Source organism: Mobula hypostoma, chromosome 2, assembly GCF_963921235.1.
Source record: "Mobula hypostoma chromosome 2, sMobHyp1.1, whole genome shotgun sequence".
Classification (NCBI taxonomy): domain Eukaryota; kingdom Metazoa; phylum Chordata; class Chondrichthyes; order Myliobatiformes; family Myliobatidae; genus Mobula; species Mobula hypostoma.
This window is the reverse complement of record NC_086098.1, coordinates 247,358,951-247,382,536: the sequence shown is the minus strand read 5'-3', so window position 1 is coordinate 247,382,536 and position 23,586 is coordinate 247,358,951. Positions and strand designations below refer to the sequence as shown.

Genomic DNA, 23,586 nt, shown 5'->3' with positions numbered 1-23,586 from the left:
AAACCTTTCCTATCTGTGTACCTGTCCATCTCCCTCTAAACCTTTCCTATCCGTGTACCCGTCCGTATCCCTCTAAACCTTTCCTATCCGTGTACCTGTCCCTATCCCTCTAAACCTTTCCTATCCGTGTACCTGTCCGTATCCCTCCAGACCTTTCCTATCCGTGTACCCGTCCGTATCCCTCTAAACCTTTCCTATCCGTGTACCTGTCCATCTCCCTCTAAACCTTTCCTATCCGTGTACCCGTCCGTATCCCTCTAAACCTTTCCTATCCGTGTACCTGTCCCTATCCCTCTAAACCTTTCCTATCCGTGTACCTGTCCGTATCCCTCCAGACCTTTCCTATCCGTGTACCTGTCCATATCCCTCCAAACCTCTCCTATCCGTGTACCTGTCCATATCCCTCTAAACCTTTCCTATCCGTGTACCTGTCCATATCCCTCTAAACCTTTCCTATCCGTGTACCCGTCCGTATCCCTCTAAACCTTTCCTATCTGTGTACCTGTCCATATCCCTCCAAACCTCTCCTATCCGTGTACCTGTCCGTATCCCTCTAAACCTTTCCTATCCGTGTACCCGTCCGTATCCCTCTAAACCTTTCCTATCCGTGTACCTGTCCGTATCCCTCTAAACCTTTCCTATCCGTGTACCTGTCCATATCCCTCTAAACCTTTCCTATCCGTGTACCTGTCCGTATCCCTCTAAACCTTTCCTATACACACTTTTGCTGCACTTTCTCTGTAACTGATACACTTTATTCTGCATTCTGTTATTGTTTTACCTAGTTCTACCTCAATTCACTGTGTAATGATCTGATTTGTAGGAACAGTATGCAAGATCAGCTTTTCATTGTGTCTTGGTACAGATGTCTAATGTTCTAAATTCTGAACTTTGTCCCAATGAAGGCCAGCGTGCTGAATGCCTTCTCTGCTGCCCTGTCCACCTGCGACTCCCCGCCATCCCCAAATCTTGAAACTGCCGACCCTTCCGAAGGGGTCGGGAGTAGACCACGAATCGTACCTGGTATGCAACTGCCTCGCGGCCTGGATGAAGCAGGCGGGGTCGGTCTCCTTCAGGATCTCTTGTGTGTAGCCCACCATGCCGGAGTGCTCCAGCATGCCCTGGTGCTCGGAGATCTGGCCAGCCAGCCGGTACAGGCGGTGCTGCTTACTCTCATCGATGGCCAGCAGCAGGGAGCCCTGCTTCTCTTCCAGTGCCTGGCACAGCTCTCCGATCGAGCTCGCCACCTCCTCCCGCGCACGCGAGCTGTTGGCCTTCGAGAGTCACACCGAGAGGGCTGTCAGCATTCGAGTCTGCCCTCCCATACCCCACCTAAATCCTCCCCCCATTCAACCCACAGTCCACCTTCCCATTCCCACCTAAATCCTCCCCCCACTCAACCAAACACAGTCCATCTTCCCATTCCTACCTGAATCCTCCCCCCACTCAACCAAACACAGTCCACCTTCCCATTCCCCACCTAAATCCTCCCCCCCCACACGACCTGACCCTCGAGCAGCTGCCTGAGACCACCTATCTTACCCTCCCCCCAACAAAACCGTTACCCCACCCCACACAACTCGGTGCTCGAATTACCGCCACTCTCGAGGCTGCCTTCCCTCACCCGGCAGACTGCTCCCCCTCCCCCCCTGCAACCTGTTGCTTGAATCACTGCCCTACCCCACTCCCAAAACTCCCTCCCACCCACCCAGCCCCATCATTAAACACACAACCCATGGTTAGGGATTTGGGAGTTATAGAATTACATGAGTGTAACTGGATTTAATTAGAACAGACAGCCAGCATCTGCTGAGAGTTGTGGACACTGCTTAGTACATCAGAGAAACCAGCCTCCCCCTACCCCCCATGGACACTTCCTGTTACCTCGGTAATATCGAGGACCTCGGTGCACGTGACAGTAGCGAACCAGCTCACCAAGTTGGCAGCTGACATCACGGCTGTCACGCGGCGCCCAGGAGCGAGGCAGGACACCGGGTTCAGCGTGCCGGCCGCGGCAACCGGCTTTCACGCAGCATCGGCAGACTTGAGGGCAGACTGCTGCCCCCCGGACGGGGGAGGAGTGTGCCCGTGCACTGGTGGGTCAGTGCCGGAGAGAGTCAGCAGCCTCACACTCCCGGCCGTCAACGTACCGGATGCCCTGTCCCGGGCACAGCACATAGCTACCACCCTGAGGAGGGTGTGTCAGCAGCTTTATCTTCTTAGAAAGTTAAGGAGGTTTGGTTGGTCACCGAACACTAATAACCTTCTCCAGATGTACTTTTGAAAGTACCCGGACTGGTTGCATCTTGATTTGGTACAGTGGCAGCACGAGAAGCTTCCCTCACACATCACCTCACATTCCCTCTCCAACTCCACCATGGATGGTCCCACACCTGGCTGTGAAAGGAGGGCTAGCAACCCCATCCCATAAAAACTCAGAGCTACAGAAATGACAGCAGAAGCCCCAAAGGCCGAACCCCAGGGAGAGGAAGGACCTTTGCCGCGAAGATGTACGAAAGCAGAAGCCGCAGGGCTGACCGACGTTCGGCCCGGGACTGACTCTGGTGAGCTGCTGTCAGCGGCCTATGCCCCTGTGGGAGTGACGGGGTGAAGTCGACGACATCTGTCCCCGCAGTCGGTAGTGTCTACAGCAGGGCCTGCCTCAAGACGTCGTCCAAAGATCCCCACTATCTGGGGAACGAGGCCGTCTTCTCACAGCTCCCGTCGGGCAGGAGGTACAGAAGCCTGAAGTCCCACACCACCAGGTTCAGGAACAGCGATTTCCCTTCAACCATTCGGTTCCTGACCCAACTGGCACAACCCCAATCACCACCTCAGTATACACCCACTTTGCACTACAATGGTGTTCTAATTGTGCTCTTCCTTGTATAATTTATCTTTTCCACGTGAATGTTGTGTGTCCGTGATGCTGCTGCAAGTAAGCTTTTCACAGCACCTGCGAACACGTGTATCTGACAATAAACTCAACACGAAGCCTCGCCCAGGCTCACCTGAGGGATTCAGAAGTTATGGATTTGTGTTTTAATAGCAAGCATTGATTGAAACAAGAACCTACTCTTCAGCTCTGAATGTAAATGGTAAGCAGTGATCAGTTTGAAATTAAAAGGGCAGCTTTCCTCTCTCCTGACTGCTGAAAAGAAGTGGTTTTCGAGGCACTATGACGGTGAGGATTTCTTGTCTGCATCAGCCAAACACGTGACAATGCGGCATATTAACTGGCCTACAAACCAGGCAGGGCTGTCCAAGCAACACACATCGGAGTTGCTGGTGAACGCAGCAGGCCAGGCAGCATCTCTAGGAAGAGGTACAGTTGACATTTCGGGCCGAGACCCTTCGTCAGGACTGTCCAAGTTAGTTTGCACCATTGCGACTGAGAGCGAGGAATTTCCAGACCAGACAGACTTTGTCACCGGGCACATGACACCTAGTCACAGGTATATTTGCTCTGTCAGTAACTGGGATAGATTGGTTATTACTGTCACACATAACGAAGTATTTTCTGCACGCCATCCACACAGATCAATTCTCTACAACGGGGTATCGAGGAGGCACAAGGGAAGAGCAGTAACAGAATGCAGAGTACAGTTACAGAGAAAGGACAGTACAGGCAGACAAGGTGCGAGGTCACAAACGAAGTAGATTGTGAGGTCAAGTTGTAATAACGCGCGCACACACACACACACACACAATCTTAGTACCTACCTCTGTCTGCTGGACCAGCTCATCTAACACTTGGATCTGTGTCTGCACCAGATTCTGATTGGTCAGAATGAACGTGATTGCCTTGGTCAGTTTGTCCTGGATGACGGGGTGCATGGCAGACAACAAACAGGACAATGGGTGGGGAGGACAAGAGGGAGGGGGGGGCGTAAAGGTTGGGATGTGGGGGTGGTGGGGGGAGGAAAGGAAAAGAAAGGATAATCTGAGAGGGTCTCATCGCTTTGTGTGGATCTCTTCCGTCCACATCCAACCCCAGTCCAAAACGCCGAGTTCTGAATCAGCCCGATGGCTCTCACTGGCGAGGAATGCCATCGAGTCGTCGCCAAGAGACACGTCTCCAGACTGGGATTTGGGAAGTGCGAGGAGCGGGAATGCTGTTTTGGGAATGGAGGTAATGGGTGGGTGGGGAGGGGAGGGGACTGGGGTTATAGGTCAAAGGTCAGCGCTTACAGCTGGTTTTGAGGGTTCCTTGCAGGACCAAGCCCAAGGGGAGTTGTACACGGACCGGGAAGGGGGAGGGACAGGCAGGAGTGAAGCATGGCAAAATTCCAACAATCTGGCATCCGACAGTTCGGAAATCACGGCATCCAACTCCCATTAGTCTGGAACGTGCTCCAGGATCCGGAGTGATCCACATCCTGCTGCCTTTAAACTCACTGGCTCACTAGAAAAGGTAAAGTAAGCAATTGCAACAACCTCTAATAAGCTGGGGGAAAATTACTGCTGGGTGGAATCCTATAGGCAGACTCTGCTTGTGGGGGAGAGAGGGGGAGGGAGGGAGGGGTGGAGGGGTGGGCTGGGAGTGGGAGGAGGAGAACGCTGGGGTAGACTTGACCAACACCGCGGCCAAACGCTACAGCTCTCCCCAGCAGAGCACGACGTCTCAGGCAGGCAACATCGACTGAGCTGAGTTCAGAGTAGACAGTTAGTTATGTTGCAGCTTTATAAAACTGGTCAGGCACATCTGGAGTTTTGCCTTCAGGCTTTGGGGATGCAGGAGAGGTTCACCAGGAAGCTACCTGGATTAGAGGGCACAAGGAGAGGCTGGACAAACTCGTGTTGTCTTCTCTAGCAGGCCGGGAGCTGGGGGGAGACCCGACAGACGTTCATAAAATTATGAGACGTGGACAGACAATCTTTTACACAGAGATGAACTCTCTAATACCAGAGGGTATACATCTAAAGTGAGCGAGAGGGGAAACGTTTAAAGGAGATGTGTGGAGTAAGTTTTTGTTTTGAAAAACAGAGTGGTGACTGCACTGCCAGAGGTGGTGGGGGAAGCCGGTATGAAAGAGGTGGTCAAGAGGATCTTGAAGCCAGGCAGATGAATGCTCAAACAATGGAGGAAGCCATGTGCAGGCAATATCGTGATCTCAATTACTTTAGCACGCATCTTGGGCCAAAGGGTCTGTTCCAGTGCTGTACTGTCAACTTTTTACTGTCAGAAACCATCATCCTAGCCACGCCCTGTACTTGCAATCAGGCAGGAGGTCCAGGAGCCTCAACGCTCACACCTCAAGCTTCAACACCAGCTTCTTCCCCACAGCTATCGGGTCTTGAACCAACTCGAAAAACCCAAGCACTACCTTTCGACTGTATTTCTTGCCCTCAATATACACCAGTGCCACAGAGTCATACAGCAAGGAAACAGGCCATCCAGACCAATGCATTCATACTAGCCAAGATCCCCATCTAAACTAATCCCATCTGCTTGCATTTGGTCTGTATTTCTAAGTTTTTCCTGTCCAAGTACCTTTTGCAAGTTGTTAATGTACCTGCCTCAGCCACTTCCTCTGCAGCTCGTTCCATAGACTGACCACCCTCTGGGTGAAGAAGTTGCCCCTCAGGTTCCTATTAATTCTCTCCCCTCTCACATTAAATCGATGCTCTCTGGTTCTTTATTCCCCCACGTTGGAGAAAAACCGTCAACATTCGCCCTATCTATGCTCCTTCCGACCTTACTCTCTTGCACTCCCAGCAACGAAGTCCCAGACGGCCCGACATCTCTCTGTAACTCGGTCTCCGAAGTCCCAGCAACATCCTCGTAAATCTCCTCTACAGCGCAATGCAGCTCTCCTAGAGCGGGATGACCAAAGGTGTGGCTTGCACACATACTCTTGTACTTTATGTTAGTCAGCACTGTTTGTCCTGTTTGTAACGGACTCTGCTGTTGAGAAAGAGCTAGTTTTATTTATTCATTTATAGATCCAGCACGGTAACAGGCACTTCCAGCCCAATGAGCCTGCACCATCCAATTACACCCAATAACTTACTAGCCTGTATGACTTCGGCATTTGGGAAGAAACCAGAGCACCCGGTCACAGGGAGAACATACAAACTCCCTGCCACCACCCAGATCTCATCACACATGAGGGCACCAGTAGCGTCTCACTGTTTACTGTTGAACTTGTGTTGTAAATTTACCAAGTATCAATATGTGTTATTATTTGTTAATTTATTTGCGGCAATACTCCTTCATGGCCTTGGTGAGACCACACCTGGAGTATTGTGTGCAGTTTTGGTCCCCTAATCTGAGGAAAGACATCTTTGCCATAGAGGGAGTACAAAGAAGGTTCACCAGATTGATTCCTGGGATGGCGGGACTTTCATATGAAGAAAGACTGGATGAATTGGGCTTGTACTCGTTGGAATTTAGAAGATTGAGGGGGGATCTGATTGAAACGTATAAGATCCTAAAGGGATTGGATAGGCTAGATGCAGGAAGATTGTTCCCGATGTTGGGGAAATCCAGAACGAGGGGTCACAGTTTGAGGATAGAGGGGAAGCCTTTTAGGACCGAGATTAGGAAAAACATCTTCACACAGAGAGTGGTGAATCTGTGGAATTCTCTGCCACAGGAAACAGTTTAGGCCAGTTCATTGGCTATATTTAAGAGGGAGTTAGATATGGCCCTTGTGGCTAAAGGGATCAGGGGGTATGGAGGGAAGGCTGGGGCGGGGTTCTGAGTTGGATGATCAGCCATGATCATAATAAATGGCGGTGCAGGCTCGAAGGGCCGAATGGCCTACTCCTGCACCTATTTTCTATGTTTCTATACGTTGTGAGTGTGAGAGTGTGAGTGTGAGTGAGTGTGTGTGTGTGTCTGTGTTATATGTACTGTGTTGTGCACCTTGGTCAGAAGGAACATTGCTTCGTTTGGCAGTATACGTGTAAATGGTTGAATGGAAATTAACTTGAATTTCCGGACAGCGGTGGATTTGAACCAGTGATAAGTGTTATGCTAACCACTATACGACAGTGCCAGCCCCACGGCACTTCTACCCTGGGGTATAAATGGCCTTGAAACTGCCTCCCGTGTTGGATCGGAGGGCACCTACCTTCAGTGCCTGGTAGGCGCTGGCCACGGGGGTGATCTTGTGTGCGGTGTGGACCCGCCGTAGCTTACACAGCTGGCATATGAGGCGCTGACACGTCTTGCAGTACAGGCTGACCTTCTCCATCTCATGCTCGGGGCACATCAGGACCTGCAGCAGAAGGAACCTGCAATCCGTTAGTACAAGGAACTCGGCAACCATCAAACAACCCTCGCCATCCCATCTCTCGCTTCCCGGACTCAGATCTGAGCTCCCATTCCCACGAAGCAAGGTCCCATAATGAAGATCAGATCATTTTTCCAGTGGTGCAGGCTGTTATGCAGAGGGACTTGGGAATGCTTTTGCATGAATCACAAAAGGTTGGCTTGCAGATCCAACAGGATATTAAAAAGGCAAATGGTATATTTAGATTATGAAGACACGCAGTCCTCTTTTATTGTCATTTAGTAATTTACGCATTAAAAAATGATACAATATTTCCTCCGGTGTGATATCACAAAACACAGGACAGACCAAGACTGAAAAAACTAACAAAACCACATAATTATAACATATAGTTACAACAGTGTAACAATACCATAACTTGATGAAGAAGTCCATGAGCACAATAAAAGTTCAAAGTCTCTCAAATGTCCCACATCTCACGCAGACGGGAGAAGGAAGAAAAACTCTCCCTGCCATACCCGACCACAGTCCGATTCTGAGTCATCTGAAAGCTTCGAGCCTCTGATCAGCTCTCCGACACCGAGTACTGAGCACCATCTCTGTCCGAACGATTCGACCTCAATCTCCGTTGCCAACAGCAGGCAAAGCCGGGGATTTTGAGGCCCTCCCTCCGGAAGATTCCTGACCGCGCAGTAACGACAGCAGCAAATGAGCGTTTCAGAAATTTATCCAGATGTTCCTCTGTGCTTTCACGTCTGTCTCCATCAAATCAGAAATTGTCCACGGCCCCTATTTAACGGATACGATAATATTTTTCACCGGAGGGCTGCGCACGCCCGGTGTGCTGCTCTCTCTCCTCCCGCCAGTATATCCATTTACTTAGATACTTACAGCACAGAAACAGACTCTTCTAGCCCATTGAGCCAGAAATATAGGAGTGCCTTCAGATATATAAAGTGCAAAAGAGATGCAAGAGGTAGATATCAGACTGCTGGAAAATGATGCAGGAGAGATAGCAATGGGGGACAAGGAAATGGCAGATGAACTGCATCAGTCTTCATTGTTGAAGACACTAGCAGAACGGTGGAAGTTTGAGAGTGCCGGGGGGTAGAAGCGAGTGGAGTTGCCATTACTGGGAAACAAAGGTCTGAAGGCAGATAAATCACCCGGACCAGAATTCTCCCCAGGATTCTTTAATAGGTGACTGAAGAAACTATGGAGCATCAGTAATGAACTTGCAAGAATCAATGGATTCTGGCATGGTTCCAGAGGGCTGGAAAATTGCAATTTCAAGAAGGAAGAGACAGAAGAAAGGAAGTTATAGGCCAAATAGTCTAACCTCGTTGTTTGGGAAGACATTGGAGTTGATTGTTGAGGAAGTGGTATGGGGTACTTGGAGGCACATGATGAAATAGGCCGAAGTCAGCATGGTTTCGTCAAGGGAAAATCTTATTTGACAAATCTGTTGGAATTCTTTGAAGAAATAACAAGCAGGATTGACAAAGGAGAATTGGTGGATGTTGTGTACTTGGATTTTCAGTAGGCCTTTGACAAAGTGCCACACGTACAGCTGCTTAACAAGTTAAGAGCCCATGGTATTACAGGAAAGATACTAGCATGGATAGAGCATTGGCTAATTGGCAGGAGGCAAAGAGTAGGAATAAAAGGAACACACATCAAAGTTGCTGGTGAACGCAGCAGGCCAGGCAGCATCTGTAGGAAGAGGTACAGTCGACGTTTCGGGCCGAGACCTTTCGTCAGGACTAAGGATCTCGGCCCGAAACGTTGACTGTACCTCTTCCTAGAGATGCTGCCTGGCCTGCTGCGTTCACCAGCAACTTTGATGTGTGTTGCTTGAATTTCCAGCATCTGCACAATTCCTCGTGTTTGCGGGAATAAAAGGAGCCTTTTCTGGTTGGCTGCTGGTGACTAGTGATGTTCCATAGGGGTCTGTGTTGGGATCGCATCTGTTTGTCAATGATTTTGATCATGGAGTTGATAGCTTTGTAACAAAGTTTGTAAACAATACGGAGATAGGTAGAGGGCAGGTGGTTTTGAGGGAGGGGGAGGGAACATCGACTCAGACCATGAGAGGCCTGCGTCGGGCATTTTCATGCCTTGCAAGGCACAGATTGGAAGTCTGTGTGGGGCGCCACTCCTCACACAAACACTACAGCAATGTGTGATTAAGTGCCTTGCTCAAGGACACAAACACGCTGCCACAGCTGAGGCTCGAACTAACGACCATGAGGTAACGAGATGAACGCCTTAACCACTTGGCCACGTGCAAACAAGTGGTTTTGAGGAAGTATAGAGGCTAAAAAAGGACAGTCAGTTTAGGAGAATGGGCAAAGTACTGGCAGATGGAATACAATGTCAGCAAGTACATGCTCATGCAGTTTGGTAGAAGAAATTTTAAAAACTAGACTGTTTTCGAAAGAGAGAGAAAAATCAAAGACCTGAGGTGCAGGATTCCCTAAAAGTTAATTTGCAGGCTGAGTCAGTGATGAGTAAGGCGACTGCAATGTCAGCATTCATTTCAAGAGGACGAGAATGTAAAATCAGGGATGCAATGCTGAGGCTTTATAAGGCACTGGTGAGGACTCACTTGTAGTACTGTGATTGTGAGCAGTTTTGGGCCTCTCATCTAAGAAAGGATGTGCTGACATTAGGGAAGAACCATGAAAATAATTCCAGGATAGAAAATGTTATCTTATGAGGAGCATTTGATGGCTCTGGGTCTGTACTTAGAAACATAGAAAACATAGAAAATAGGTGCAGGAGTAGGCCATTCGGCCCTTCAATCCTGCACCGCCATTTATTATGATCATGGCTGATCATCCAACTCAGAACCCTGTACCAGCCTTCCCTCCATACCCCCGATCCCTTTAGCCACAAGGGCCATATCTAACTCCCTCTTAAATATAGCCAATGAACTGGCCTCAACTGTTTCCTGTGGCAGAGAATTCCACAAATTCACCACTCTCTGTGTGAAGAAGTGTTTCCTAATCTCGGTCCTAAAAGGCTTCCCCTTTATCCTCAAACTCTGACCCTTGTTCTGGACTTCCCGAACATCGGGAACAATCTTCCTGCATCTAGCCTGTCCAACGCCTTTAGGATTTTATACGTTTCAATCAGATCCCCCCTCAATCTTCTAAATTCCAATGAGTACAAGCCCAGTTCATCCAGTCTTTCTTCATATGAAAGTCTTGCCATCTCAGGAATTAATCTGGTGAACCTTCTTTGTACTCCCTCTATGGCAAAGATGTCTTTCCTCAGATTAGGGGACCAAAACTGCACACAATACTCCAGGTGTGGTCTCACCAAGGCCTTGTACAACTGCAGTAGTACCTCCCTGCTCCTGTACTCGAATCCTCTCGCTATAAATGCCAGCATACCATTCGCCTTTTTCACCGCCTGCTGTACCTGCATGCCCACTTTCAATGACTGGTGTATAATGCCACCCAGGTCTCGTTGCACCTCCCCTTTTCCTAATCGGCCACCATTCAGATAATAATCTGTTTTCCTATTTTTGCCACCAAAGTGGATAACTTCACATTTATCCACATTAAATTGCATCTGCCATGAATTTGCCCACTCACCCAACCTATCCAAGTCACCCTGCATCCTCTTAGCATCCTCCTCACAGCTAACACTGCCGCCCAGCTTCGTGTCATCCGCAAACTTGGAGATGCTGCATTTAATTCCCTCATCCAAGTCATTAATATATATTGTAAACAACTGGGGTCCCAGCACTGAGCCTTGCGGTACCCCACTAGTTACCGCCTGCCATTCTGAAAAGGTCCCGTTTATTCCCACTCTTTGCTTCCTGTCTGCTAACCAATTCTCCACCCACATCAATACCTTACCCCCGATACTGTGTGCTTTAAGTTTGCACACAAACTGCTGGAGTTGAGAGGAATGGAGGGGGGGATCTCATTGAAACCTGTTTCATATTGAAGGGCCTGGATAGAAAAGATGTGAAGAGGATGTTTCCTTTTTTTTTGGCGTGTGCCTCCGTGATGATGTCTTTTTCATGGCTTTTTTACAAGGCGCGGAGCGAGAGAGAGACTGTGTGGCGCCACTCCCCACACAGACATTTTCGCAGTATTTTTCCCTTTAGTTTACGAGGTCGAGTTGCGATCTCGACACTCAACCCGGCATGGATGGAAAGCGTACTCGGGAGCGGACCCGACTGGTTTCGAACCCGGGAACCTCCGCTCCTGGGTCCGGTGCCGATGTCGTTGCGCCACCAGCCGGCCCGAGAGAGGAGGTTTCCTATGGTGGGAGAATCCATCACCAGAGAGCAGGGCCTCAGAACAGCAGGACATCCCTTAGAACAGAGATGAGGAGAATTTCTTCAGCTGGGGGGTGGAGAATCTGTGGAATCCATTGCCGTTAAAGCGGCGGTGGATACATTAGTCAGGGCATCGAATGGAGTTGTGAAGGAAAATACATCGCACGTGATCGAACGGCAGAGCAGACTCGACGGGCTGAATGGCCTAATTCAGCCATCAGTCGTACAGTTCCCCAGCAGTGTTCTGTCAATCCGGATTCCGCTGCCAGCGGAAGCTCCCTCCCTCCCCGCTCAAGCCAGAAGGGCAGCAAGACTGACCTTGGGTCTGAAGCTGAGGGTGGGCCCGATGGACTCGTGCTGGGCCTTCGGAGTGCCCCAGGGGTGATAGAGCTTGAAACACTCCTTGCAGTAGTTGAGCCGACAGTCGGTGCAGCCCTTGGCAGCCTCCTGGGCAGGGGGCTTACACGCCTGGCAGGGCACAGCCGCCCCCAGCTCCGCCGAGTGTTTGTAGCGCTCCACGATCCGCTCCAGCGTCAGGTTGCGGAAGAGGTCGGAAAGACCGCGCTCTCCCAGGTCCACGTCCCGCTGGCAGCTCGGGCAGGGCATGCTGATGGTCTGCGCGTGGGCAGCGCCACGTCGGCGGCCCGGGTACGTACCGTAACCTGCGGGAGAAGCAAGGTAGTTAACGAGTGTGGGGTGAGTACCACTCAGACTCACAATCTCCTGCACCCAGACTTGCTCCAGAAAGTCACGGCCAAGTTCAGTGACGCAAATGCACAGCGGCAGCTGTTACAGAGCAACCAGTCTCCCCGAGGCCCCACGTCCCACACCAGCAGCTTCAGCAACCAGGAGTGGGCAACTTCACTCAGCTCCACTCCAACTCACTCCACCACTCGACACTCCAAACTCACCTCCACTCCAAACTCACCTCCCCTCCAACTCACTCCACCACTCGACACTCCAAACTCACCTCCCCTCCAACTCACTCCACCACTCGACACTAAACTCACCTCCACTCCAAACTCACCTCCCCTCCAACTCACTCCACCACTCGACACTCCAAACTCACCTCCACTCCAACTCACTCCACCACTCGACACTCCAAACTCACCTCCCCTCCAACTCACTCCACCACTCGACACTCCAAACTCACCTCCCCTCCAACTCACTCCACCACTCGACACTCCAAACTCACCTCCCCTCCAACTCACTCCACCACTCGACACTCCAAACTCACCTCCACTCCAACTCACTCCACCACTCGACACTCCAAACTCACCTCCCCTCCAACTCACTCCACCACTCGACACTCCAAACTCACCTCCCCTCCAACTCACTCCACCACTCGACACTCCAAACTCACCTCCCCTCCAACTCACTCCACCACTCGACACTCCAAACTCACCTCCCCTCCAACTCACTCCACCACTCGACACTCCAAACTCACCTCCACTCCAAACTCACCTCCCCTCCAACTCACTCCACCACTCGACACTCCAAACTCACCTCCACTCCAAACTCACCTCCCCTCCAACTCACTCCACCACTCGACACTCCAAACTCACCTCCCCTCCAACTCACTCCACCACTCGACACTCCAAACTCACCTCCCCTCCAACTCACTCCACCACTCGACACTCCAAACTCACCTCCCCTCCAACTCACTCCACCACTCGACACTCCAAACTCACCTCCCCTCCAAACTCACTCCACCACTCGACACTCCAAACTCACCTCCCCTCCAACTCACTCCACCACTCGACACTCCAAACTCACCTCCCCTCCAACTCACTCCACCACTCGACACTCCAAACTCACCTCCCCTCCAACTCACTCCACCACTCGACACTCCAAACTCACCTCCCCTCCAACTCACTCCACCACTCGACACTCCAAACTCACCTCCCCTCCAACTCACTCCACCACTCGACACTCCAAACTCACCACTCCAACTCACTCCACCACTCGACACTCCAAACTCAGCTCCCCTCCAACTCACTCCACCACTCGACACTCCAAACTCACCTCCACTCCAAACTCACCTCCACTCCAACTCACTCCACCACTCGACACTCTACACTCACCTCCCCTCCAACTCACTCCACCACTCGACACTACAAACTCACCTCCACTCCAACTCACTGCACAACCTGCACTCACTCCACCACTCGACACTAAACTCACCTCCCCTCCAACTCACTCCACCACTCGACACTCCAAACTCACCTCCACTCCAACTCACTCCACCACTCGACACTCCAAACTCACCTCCCCTCCAACTCACTCCACCACTCGACTCTAAACTCACCTCCCCTCCAACTCACTCCACCACTCGACACTCTACACTCACCTCCCCTCCAACTCACTCCACCACTCGACACTCTAAACTCACCTCCCCTCCAACTCACTCCACCACTCGACACTCCAAACTCACCTCCCCTCCAACTCACTCCACCACTCGACACTACAAACTCACCTCCACTCCAACTCACTACACAACCTGCACTCACTCCAACACTCGACTCTAAACTCACCTCCCCTCCAACTCACTCCACCACTCGACACTCCAAACTCACCTCCACTCCAACTCACTCCACCACTCGACACTCCAAACTCACCTCCCCTCCAACTCACTCCACCACTCGACACTCTACACTCACCTCCCCTCCAACTCACTGCACCACTCGACACTACAAACTCACCTCCACTCCAACTCACTACACAACCTGCACTCACTCCACCACTCAACACTAAACTCACCTCCCCTCCAACTCACTCCACCACTCGACTCTAAACTCACCTCCCCTCCAACTCACTCCACCACTCGACACTCCAAACTCACCTCCACTCCAACTCACTCCACCACTCGACACTCCAAACTCACCTCCCCTCCAACTCACTCCACCACTCGACTCTAAACTCACCTCCCCTCCAACTCACTCCACCACTCGACTCTAAACTCACCTCCCCTCCAACTCACTCCACCACTCGACACTCTAAACTCACCTCCACTCCAACTCACTCCACCACTCGACACTCTAGACTCACCTCCACTCCAACTCACTCCACAACCCGCACTCAACCACTCGACACTCTAAACTCACCTCCACTCCAACTCACTCCACCACTCGACACTCTAGACTCACCTCCACTCCAACTCACTCCACAACCCGCACTCAACCACTCGACACTCTAAACTCACCTCCACTCCAACTCACTCCACCACTCGACACTCTAGACTCACCTCCACTCCAACTCACTCCACAACCCGCACTCACTCAACCACTCGACACTCTAAACTCACCTCCACTCCAACTCACTCCACAACCCGCACTCACTCAACCACTCGACACTCTAAACTCACCTCCCCTCCAACTCACTCCACCACTCGACACTCCAAACTCACCCCCCCTCCAACTCACTCCACCACTCGACACTCTAAACTCACCTCCCCTCCAACTCACTCCACCACTCGACACTCCAAACTCACCTCCACTCCAACTCACTCCACCACTCGACACTCCAAACTCACCTCCAATCCAACTCACTCCACCACTCGACACTCCAAACTCACCTCCCCTCCAACTCACTCCACCACTCGACACTCTAAACTCACCTCCCCTCCAACTCACTCCACCACTCGACACTCCAAACTCACCTCCCCTCCAACTCACTCCACCACTCGACACTCCAAACTCACCTCCACTCCAACTCACTCCACAACCCGCACTCACTCCACCACTCGACACTAAACTCACCTCCACTCCAACTCACTCCACAACCCGCACTCACTCCACCACTCGACACTCCAAACTCACCTCCCCTCCAACTCACTCCACCACTCGACACTCTAAACTCACCTCCCCTCCAACTCACTCCACCACTCGACACTCCAAACTCACCTCCACTCCAACTCACTCCACAACCCGCACTCACTCCACCACTCGACACTCCAAACTCACCTCCACTCCAACTCACTCCACAACCCGCACTCACTCCACCACTCGACACTCTAAACTCACCTCCACTCGAACTCACTCCACAACCCGCACTCACTCAACCACTCGACACTCTAAACTCACCTCCCCTCCAACTCACTCCACCACTCGACACTCCAAACTCACCTCCCCTCCAACTCACTCCACCACTCGACACTCTACACTCACCTCCCCTCCAACTCACTGCACCACTCGACTCTAAACTCACCTCCCCTCCAACTCACTCCACCACTCGACACTCCAAACTCACCTCCACTCCAACTCACTCCACCACTCGACTCTAAACTCACCTCCCCTCCAACTCACTCCACCACTCGACACTCTACACTCACCTCCCCTCCAACTCAGCTCCACTCCAACTCACTCCACCACTCGACACTCTAGACTCACCTCCACTCCAACTCACTCCACAACCCGCACTCACTCAACCACTCGACACTCTAAACTCACCTCCCCTCCAACTCACTCCACCACTCGACACTCTAAACTCACCTCCACTCCAACTCACTCCACCACTCGACACTCTACACTCACCTCCACTCCAACTCACTCCACCACTCGACACTCTAAACTCACCTCCCCTCCAACTCACTCCACCACTCGACACTCCAAACTCACCTCCCCTCCAACTCACTCCACCACTCGACACTCCAAACTCACCTCCCCTCCAACTCACTCCACCACTCGACACTCCAAACTCACCTCCACTCCAACTCACTCCACCACTCGACACTCCAAACTCACCTCCCCTCCAACTCACTCCACCACTCGACACTCCAAACTCACCTCCCCTCCAACTCACTCCACCACTCGACACTCCAAACTCACCTCCACTCCAACTCAGCTCCACTCCAACTCACTCCACAACCCGCACTCACTCCACCACTCGACACTCCAAACTCACCTCCACTCCAACTCACTCCACCACTCGACACTCCAAACTCACCTCCCCTCCAACTCACTCCACCACTCGACACTCCAAACTCACCTCCCCTCCAACTCACTCCACCACTCGACTCTAAACTCACCTCCCCTCCAACTCACTCCACCACTCGACACTCCAAACTCACCTCCACTCGAACTCACTCCACAACCCGCACTCACTCCACCACTCGACACTCTAGACTCACCTCCACTCCAACTCACTCCACCACTCGACTCTAAACTCACCTCCCCTCCAACTCACTCCACCACTCGACACTCTAAACTCACCTCCACTCCAACTCAGCTCCACTCCAACTCACTCCACCACTCGACACTCCAAACTCACCTCCCCTCCAACTCACTCCACCACTCGACACTCTAAACTCACCTCCCCTCCAACTCACTCCACCACTCGACACTCCAAACTCACCTCCACTCGAACTCACTCCACAACCCGCACTCACTCCACCACTTGACACTCTAAACTCACCTCCACTCCAACTCACTCCACCACTCGACACTCTACACTCACCTCCACTCCAACTCACTCCACCACTCGACACTCTAAACTCACCTCCCCTCCAACTCACTCCACCACTCGACACTCCAAACTCACCTCCCCTCCAACTCACTCCACCACTCGACACTACAAACTCACCTCCCCTCCAACTCACTCCACCACTCGACACTCCAAACTCACCTCCACTCCAACTCACTCCACAACCTGCACTCACTCCACCACTCGACACTCTAGACTCACCTCCACTCCAACTCACTCCACAACCTGCACTCACTCCACCACTCGACACTCTAAACTCACCTCCACTCCAACTCACTCCACCACTCGACACTCCAAACTCACCTCCACTCCAACTCACTCCACAACCTGCACTCACTCCACCACTCGACACTCTAAACTCACCTCCACTCCAACTCACTCCACCACTCGACTCTAAACTCACCTCCCCTCCAACTCACTCCACCACTCGACACTCTAAACTCACCTCCACTCCAACTCACTCCACAACCCGAACTCACTAAACCAGTCGACACTCTAAACTCAGTATTATTTATTTTCTTTTTACTAATTGCATAATTTGTCATCTTTTGCAACTTGGTTGTCAGTTATTCTTTATATTTTCCCATAAATTCTGTGGCATTATTTTCCTGTGAATGCCTGCAAGACAATGAACCTCAGCGTAGTATACAGTGACATTTTTTATATATATATATATATTTATATATATAAATAAAAATAATCAATTCGATAACACATTTACTTTGAACTTTGAAGATACGGTGCACTGCGACATGGACACACACTGCTGGAGAAGAGGAGTTCGGTGGGTAATACCGTTCCGGCTGACCGGAAGTGCACTGAGAGCGGTAAGTGTAAAGGAGTTGGGTGCTTACTGTTCTGGTTAACAACGGATGGTGCAATCCGGGGTATATTATGATCGAGGAATGTGTTTGCAGACTGGATATTGAACTTTTTACTGTTGGACTTCGGCCATATTCCACCGAGATACAACACTGGGCGGCACGGGAGGTCGTTCCTGCCTGTGGCCATCGAACGTGCAGCTCCTCCCGTGGAGGGTCAGACACCCTGAGCCAATAGACTGGTCCTGGACTTATTTTCCATCTGGCATAGTTTGCATTTTGTTGTTTGTTTGTTGGGGTTTTTTGTATTGCTATATTTACACTCTATTCTTGGTTAGTGCGGCTGTAACAAAACCAAATTTCCCTCGGGATCAATAAAATACATCTACCTATCTACTGACCGTAACTTTTATTCAGTCATGACAACATCAGCTTATAATACCACAATATTCCACGGTTCACACTATTCACAGAAACAGCTTCAAATTAGCAGAGCCCGCCGGAATTAGGGCCTTCAACCGAACGTAAATAGCTACAGGATCAAATACACATCTGTACGTTCAGATACACTCGAGTCTCCCCACTGCAGGCGCACACAGACAATATGTGTCAAAGATTAGGACAATACAGTATACACAAACATTTCAATAATTATGGTTCACAGGCATTGAGAAATTGGGAGTGAACGGGAAGGGGTGGGGTCCATTGGGAGTGTGGACGGTGGGATCCATTGGGAGTGAACGGGAAGGGGTGGGGTCCCATTGGGAGTGTGGATGGTGGGAGTGAATGGGAAGGGGTGGTGTCCCATTGGGAGTGCGGACGGTGGGAGTGAATGGGAAGGGGTGGGTCCCATTGGGAGTGTGGACGGTGGGAGTGAATGGGAAGGGGTGGTGTCCCATTGGGAGTGCGGACAGTGGGAGTGAATGGGAAGGGGTGGTGTCCCATTGGGAGTGTGGATGCTGGGAGTGAATGGGAAGGGGTGCTGTCCCATTGGGAGTGTGGAGGGTGAGAGTGAATGGGAAGGGGTGTGGTCCATTGGGAGTGTGGAGGGTGGGAGTGAATGGGAAGGGGTGTGGTCCATTGGGAGTGTGGATGGTGGGAGTGAATGGGAAGGGATGGGGTCCCATTGGGAGTGTGGATGGTGGGAGTGAATGGGAAGGGGTGGTGTCCCATTGGGAGTGTGGATGGTGGGAGTGAATGGGAAGGGGTGGTGTCCCATTGGGAGTGTGGAGGGTGGGAGTGAATGGGAAGGGGTGTGGTCCATTGGGAGTGTGGATGGTGGGAGTGAATGGGAAGGGATGGGGTCCCATTGGGAGTGTGGATGGTGGGAGTGAATGGGAAGGGGTGGTGTCCCATTGGGAGTGTGGATGGTGGGAGTGAATGGGAAGGGGTGGTGTCCCATTGGGAGTGTGGATGGTGGGAATGAATGGGAAGGGGTGGTGTCCCATTGGGAGTGTGGATGGTGGGAGTGAATGGGAAGGGGTGGTGTCCCATTGGGAGTGTGGAGGGTGGGAGTGAATGGGAAGGGGTGTGGTCCATTGGGAGTGTGGATGGTGGGAGTGAATGGGAAGGGATGGGGTCCCATTGGGAGTGTGGATGGTGGGAGTGAATGGGAAGGGGTGGTGTCCCATTGGGAGTGTGGATGGTGGGAGTGAATGGGAAGGGGTGGTGTCCCTTTGGGAGTGTGGAGGGTGGGAGTGAATGGGAAGGGATGGGGTCCCATTGGGAGTGTGGATGGTGGGAGTGAATGGGAAGGGGTGGTGTCCCTTTGGGAGTGTGGATGGTGGGAGTGAATGGGAAGGGGTGGTGTCCCTTTGGGAGTGTGGATGGTCAGAGTGAATGGGAAGGGATGGGGTCTGTTGGGAGTGCAGATGGTGGGAATGAATGGGAAAGTGTAGGGGCTGTTGACAGTGCGAACAGAGTGAACGTGAGGGAGAGAGGTCCAGCAAGCATTAATTCAGACAAAGCTTGGAGACAGTGCGAAAGGGAGGATTGGCAGGTGATAGAGAAGGGTCGCGCTCAGACCGATGGTTTGAGATGTGTCTATTTTAATGCGAGAAGTATTATGAATAAAGCGGATGAGCTTAGAGCGTGGATCAGTACTTGGATCTGTGATGTTGTGGCCATTACAGATGCAGAGGTAGGAATGGCTACTTCAAGTGCCAGGCTTTAGATGTTTCAGAAAGGACAGGGAGGGGGGCAAAAGAGGTGGGGGAGTGGCACTGCTGATCAGAGATAGTGTCACAGCTGCAGAAAAGGAGGAAGTCATGGAGGGATTGTCTACAGAGTCTCTGTGGGTGGAAGTTAGGAATAGGAAGGGGTCAATAACTTTACTGGGTGTTTTTTTTTACAGATCACACAATAGTAACAAGGACATCAAGGAGCCGAAAGGGAGACAGATTCTGGAAAGGTGTAATAATAACAGGGTTGTCCTGGTGGGAGATTGTAATTTCCCAAATATTGATTGGCATCTCCCTAAAGTGAGGGGTTTAGATAGGGTGGAGTTTGTTAGATATGTTCAGGAAGGTTTCCTGACGCAATATGTAGATAAGCCTACAAGAGGAGAGGCTGTACTTGATCTGGTGTTGGGAAATGAACCTGGTCAGGGGTCAAGTCTCTCAGTAAGAGAGCATTTTGGAGATAGTGATCACAATTCTATCTCCGTTGTCATAGCATTGGAGAGGGATAGGAACAGACAAGTGAGGGAAACGTTTAATTGGAGTAAGGGGAAATATGAGGCTATCAGGCAGGAACTTGGAAGCATAAATTGGAAACATACCAAAGAAATGTGGCAAATGTTCAGGGGATATTTGTGTGGGGTTCTGAGTAGGTACATTCCAATGAGACAGGGAAAGGATGGTAGGGTACAGGAACAGTGGTGTACAAAGGCTGCTGTAAATCTAGTCAAGAAGAAGAGCTTACGAAAGGTTCAAAAAAACTAGGTAATGATAGGAATCTAGAAGATTATAACACTAGCAGGAAGGAGCTTAAGAATGAAATTAGGAGAGCCAGAAGGGGCCATGAGAAGGCCTTGGCAGACAGGATTAAGGAAAACCCCAAAGCATTCTACAAGTATGTGAAGAGCAAGAGGATAAGATATGACAGAATAGGACCAATCAAGTGTGACAATGGAAAAGTGTGTATGGAACCGGAGGAAACAGCGGTGGAAATAATGAATACTTTGCTTCAGTATTCACTATGGAAAAGGATCTTGGCGATTGTAGGGATGACTTGCAGCTGACTGAAAAGCTTGAGAATGTAGATGTTAAGAAAGAGGATGTGCTGGAGCTTTTGGAAAGCATCAAGTTGGATAAGTCACTGGGACTGGACGGGATATACCCCAGGCTACTGTGGGAAGCGAGGGAGGAGATTGCTGAGCCTCTGGCAATGATCTTTGCGTCATCAATGAGGACGGGAAAGGTTCCGGAGGATTGGAGGGATGCGGCTGTTATTCCCTAATTCAAGAAAGGGAGTAGGGATAGCCCAGGAAATTATAGGCCAGTAAGTCTTACTTCAGTGGTTGGTAAGTTGATGGAGAAGATCCTGAGAAGCAGGATTTATGAACATTTGGAGTGGCATGAGGAGTAATAGTCAGCATGGCTTTGTCTTTCACCTTATGAGCCTGATTGGATTTTTTGAGGATGTGATTAAACATGCTGATGAAGGTAGAGCAGTAGATGTAGTGTATATGGATTTCAGCAAGGCATTTGATAACGTACCCCATGCAAGGCTTATTGAGAAAGTAAAGGAGGCATGGGATCCAAGGGGAAATTGCTTTGTGAATCCAGAACTGGCTTGCCCACAAAAAGCAAAAAGTGGTTGTAGACGTGTCATATTCTGCATGGAGGTCGGTGACCAGTGATGTGCTTCAGGGATCTGTTCTGGGACCCTTACTCTTTGTGATTTTTATAAATTACCTGGATGAGGAAGTGGAGGGATGGGTTAATAAATTTGCTGATGACACAAAGGTTGGGGGTGTTGTGGATAGTGTGGAGAGCTGTCAGAGGTTATAGCGGGACATTGATAGGATGCAAAACTGGGCTGAGAAGTGGCAGATGGAGTTCAACCCAGATAAGTGTGAGGTGGTTCATTTTGGTAGGTCAAATATGATGGCAGAATATAATATTAATGGTAAGACTCTTGGCAGTGTGGAGGATCAGAGGGATCTTGGGGTCCGAGTCCATAGGACACTCAAAGCTGCTACGCAGGTTGACTGTGGTTAAGAAGACATACGGTACATTGACCTTCATCAATCATGGAACTGAGTTTAGGAGCCGAGAGGTAATGTTGCAGCTATATAGGACCCTGGTCAGACCCCACTTGGAGTAGTGTGCTCAGTTCTGGTTGCCTCACTACAGGAAGGATGTGGAAGCCATAGAAAGGGTGCAGAGGAGATTTACAAGGATGTTGCCTGGGTTGGGGAGCATGCCTTATGAGAATAGATTGAGTGAACTCGGCCTTTTCTCCTTGGAGCGACGGAGGCTGAGAGGTGACCTGATAGAGGTGTATAAGATGATGAGAGGCATTGATCGTGTGGATAGTCAGAGGCTTTTCCCCAGGGCTGAAATGGCTAGCACGAGAGGGCATAGTTTTAAGGTGCTAGGAAATAGGTACAGAGGAGATGTCAGGGGTACGTTTTTTATGCAGAGAGTGGTGAGTGTGTGGAATGGGCTGCCGGTGACGGTGGTGGAGGCGGATACAATTGGGTCTTTTAAGAGACTCCTGGATGGCTACATGGAGCTTAGAAAAATAGAGGGCTATGGGTAAAGCCTAGGTAGTTCTAAGGTAGGGACATGTTCGGCACAGCTTTGTGGGCTGAAGGGCCTGTATTGTGCTGTAGGTTTTCTATGTTTCTATGTTTCTGTATCAGATGAATGCAGTGACCTGCGGCTCTCTCACTTGCTAAACATACAACAGAAGAGCACAGGACAGTCTATTTGGCCCACAATGCTGCCAAACTCATTAAACTAGTAATTAAATGTCTAATTAAATTAATTATAACTGCCTACACAATTCCCATATCCCTGCATGGGCCTGTCTACGAGCCTCTTAAAGACCTCTATCGTATCTGCCTCCCCCCGCCCCCCGGCAGCATACTCCAGGCACTCAGCCCGCCATGCAAATTAAAACTGGCCCTTCACATCTTCTTTAAACCTGTCCTGTCATCATGGGTTCCCACCCTGGGGCCACAGACCCTCATTGTATGTTGGGAACCCCTGCCCTCTAGTATTAAATATTACAATTCCAGGATAAAAGATAACAGGTAACAACTGTCTATGCCTCTCATAATTTTATAAATCTCTATCATATCTTCCCTCAGGCTCCACTGCCCCCGAGAAAACAACCCAAGTTTGTCCAACTTCTTGTAGTTCATACCCTCTAATCCAGGCAGCATCCTGGCGAACCTCTACTGCACCCTCCCCAAAGCCTCCACACGAGGTGACCAGATTGAATGCAGTGCACCAGATGCGACCTTAAAGCTCTTAATAGCCTGGGACCAGAAAACTTTGTCGAATCGTTCTCACTGTGTAATCCTGCTCAAACTTATAGATCTTCTGCTGCTGGACCCCGAAACTTAAACCATCTCCCTCAAAGGTCAGCTTATAACCATATAACAATTACAGCATGGAAACAGGCCATCTCAGCCCTTCTCGTCCATGCTGAACTCTTACCCTATCCTATTCTCACCGACCTGCACTTAGCCCATAAACCTCTATTCCTTTCCTGTCCATATATCTATCCAATT

The 23,586-nt window shown here is 50.6% G+C and overlaps 1 protein-coding gene across 3 annotated transcripts in view; it reads right to left on the bottom strand.

The window, feature by feature from the left end:
* Window positions 1–23,586, bottom strand: part of LOC134343072 (tripartite motif-containing protein 46-like) — an 81,124-nt gene that overhangs the window by 26,621 nt on the left and 30,917 nt on the right. For all 3 annotated transcript variants that reach the window (XM_063041931.1, XM_063041933.1, XM_063041932.1), the window contains exons 3-6: window positions 11,857–12,200; window positions 7,080–7,226; window positions 3,724–3,819; window positions 1,021–1,274 (exon numbers count right to left, since the gene is read on the bottom strand). In XM_063041931.1, the coding sequence (XP_062898001.1) occupies window positions 1,021–1,274; window positions 3,724–3,819; window positions 7,080–7,226; window positions 11,857–12,200 (841 nt within the window). The remainder of the gene's footprint in view (window positions 1–1,020; window positions 1,275–3,723; window positions 3,820–7,079; window positions 7,227–11,856; window positions 12,201–23,586) is intronic.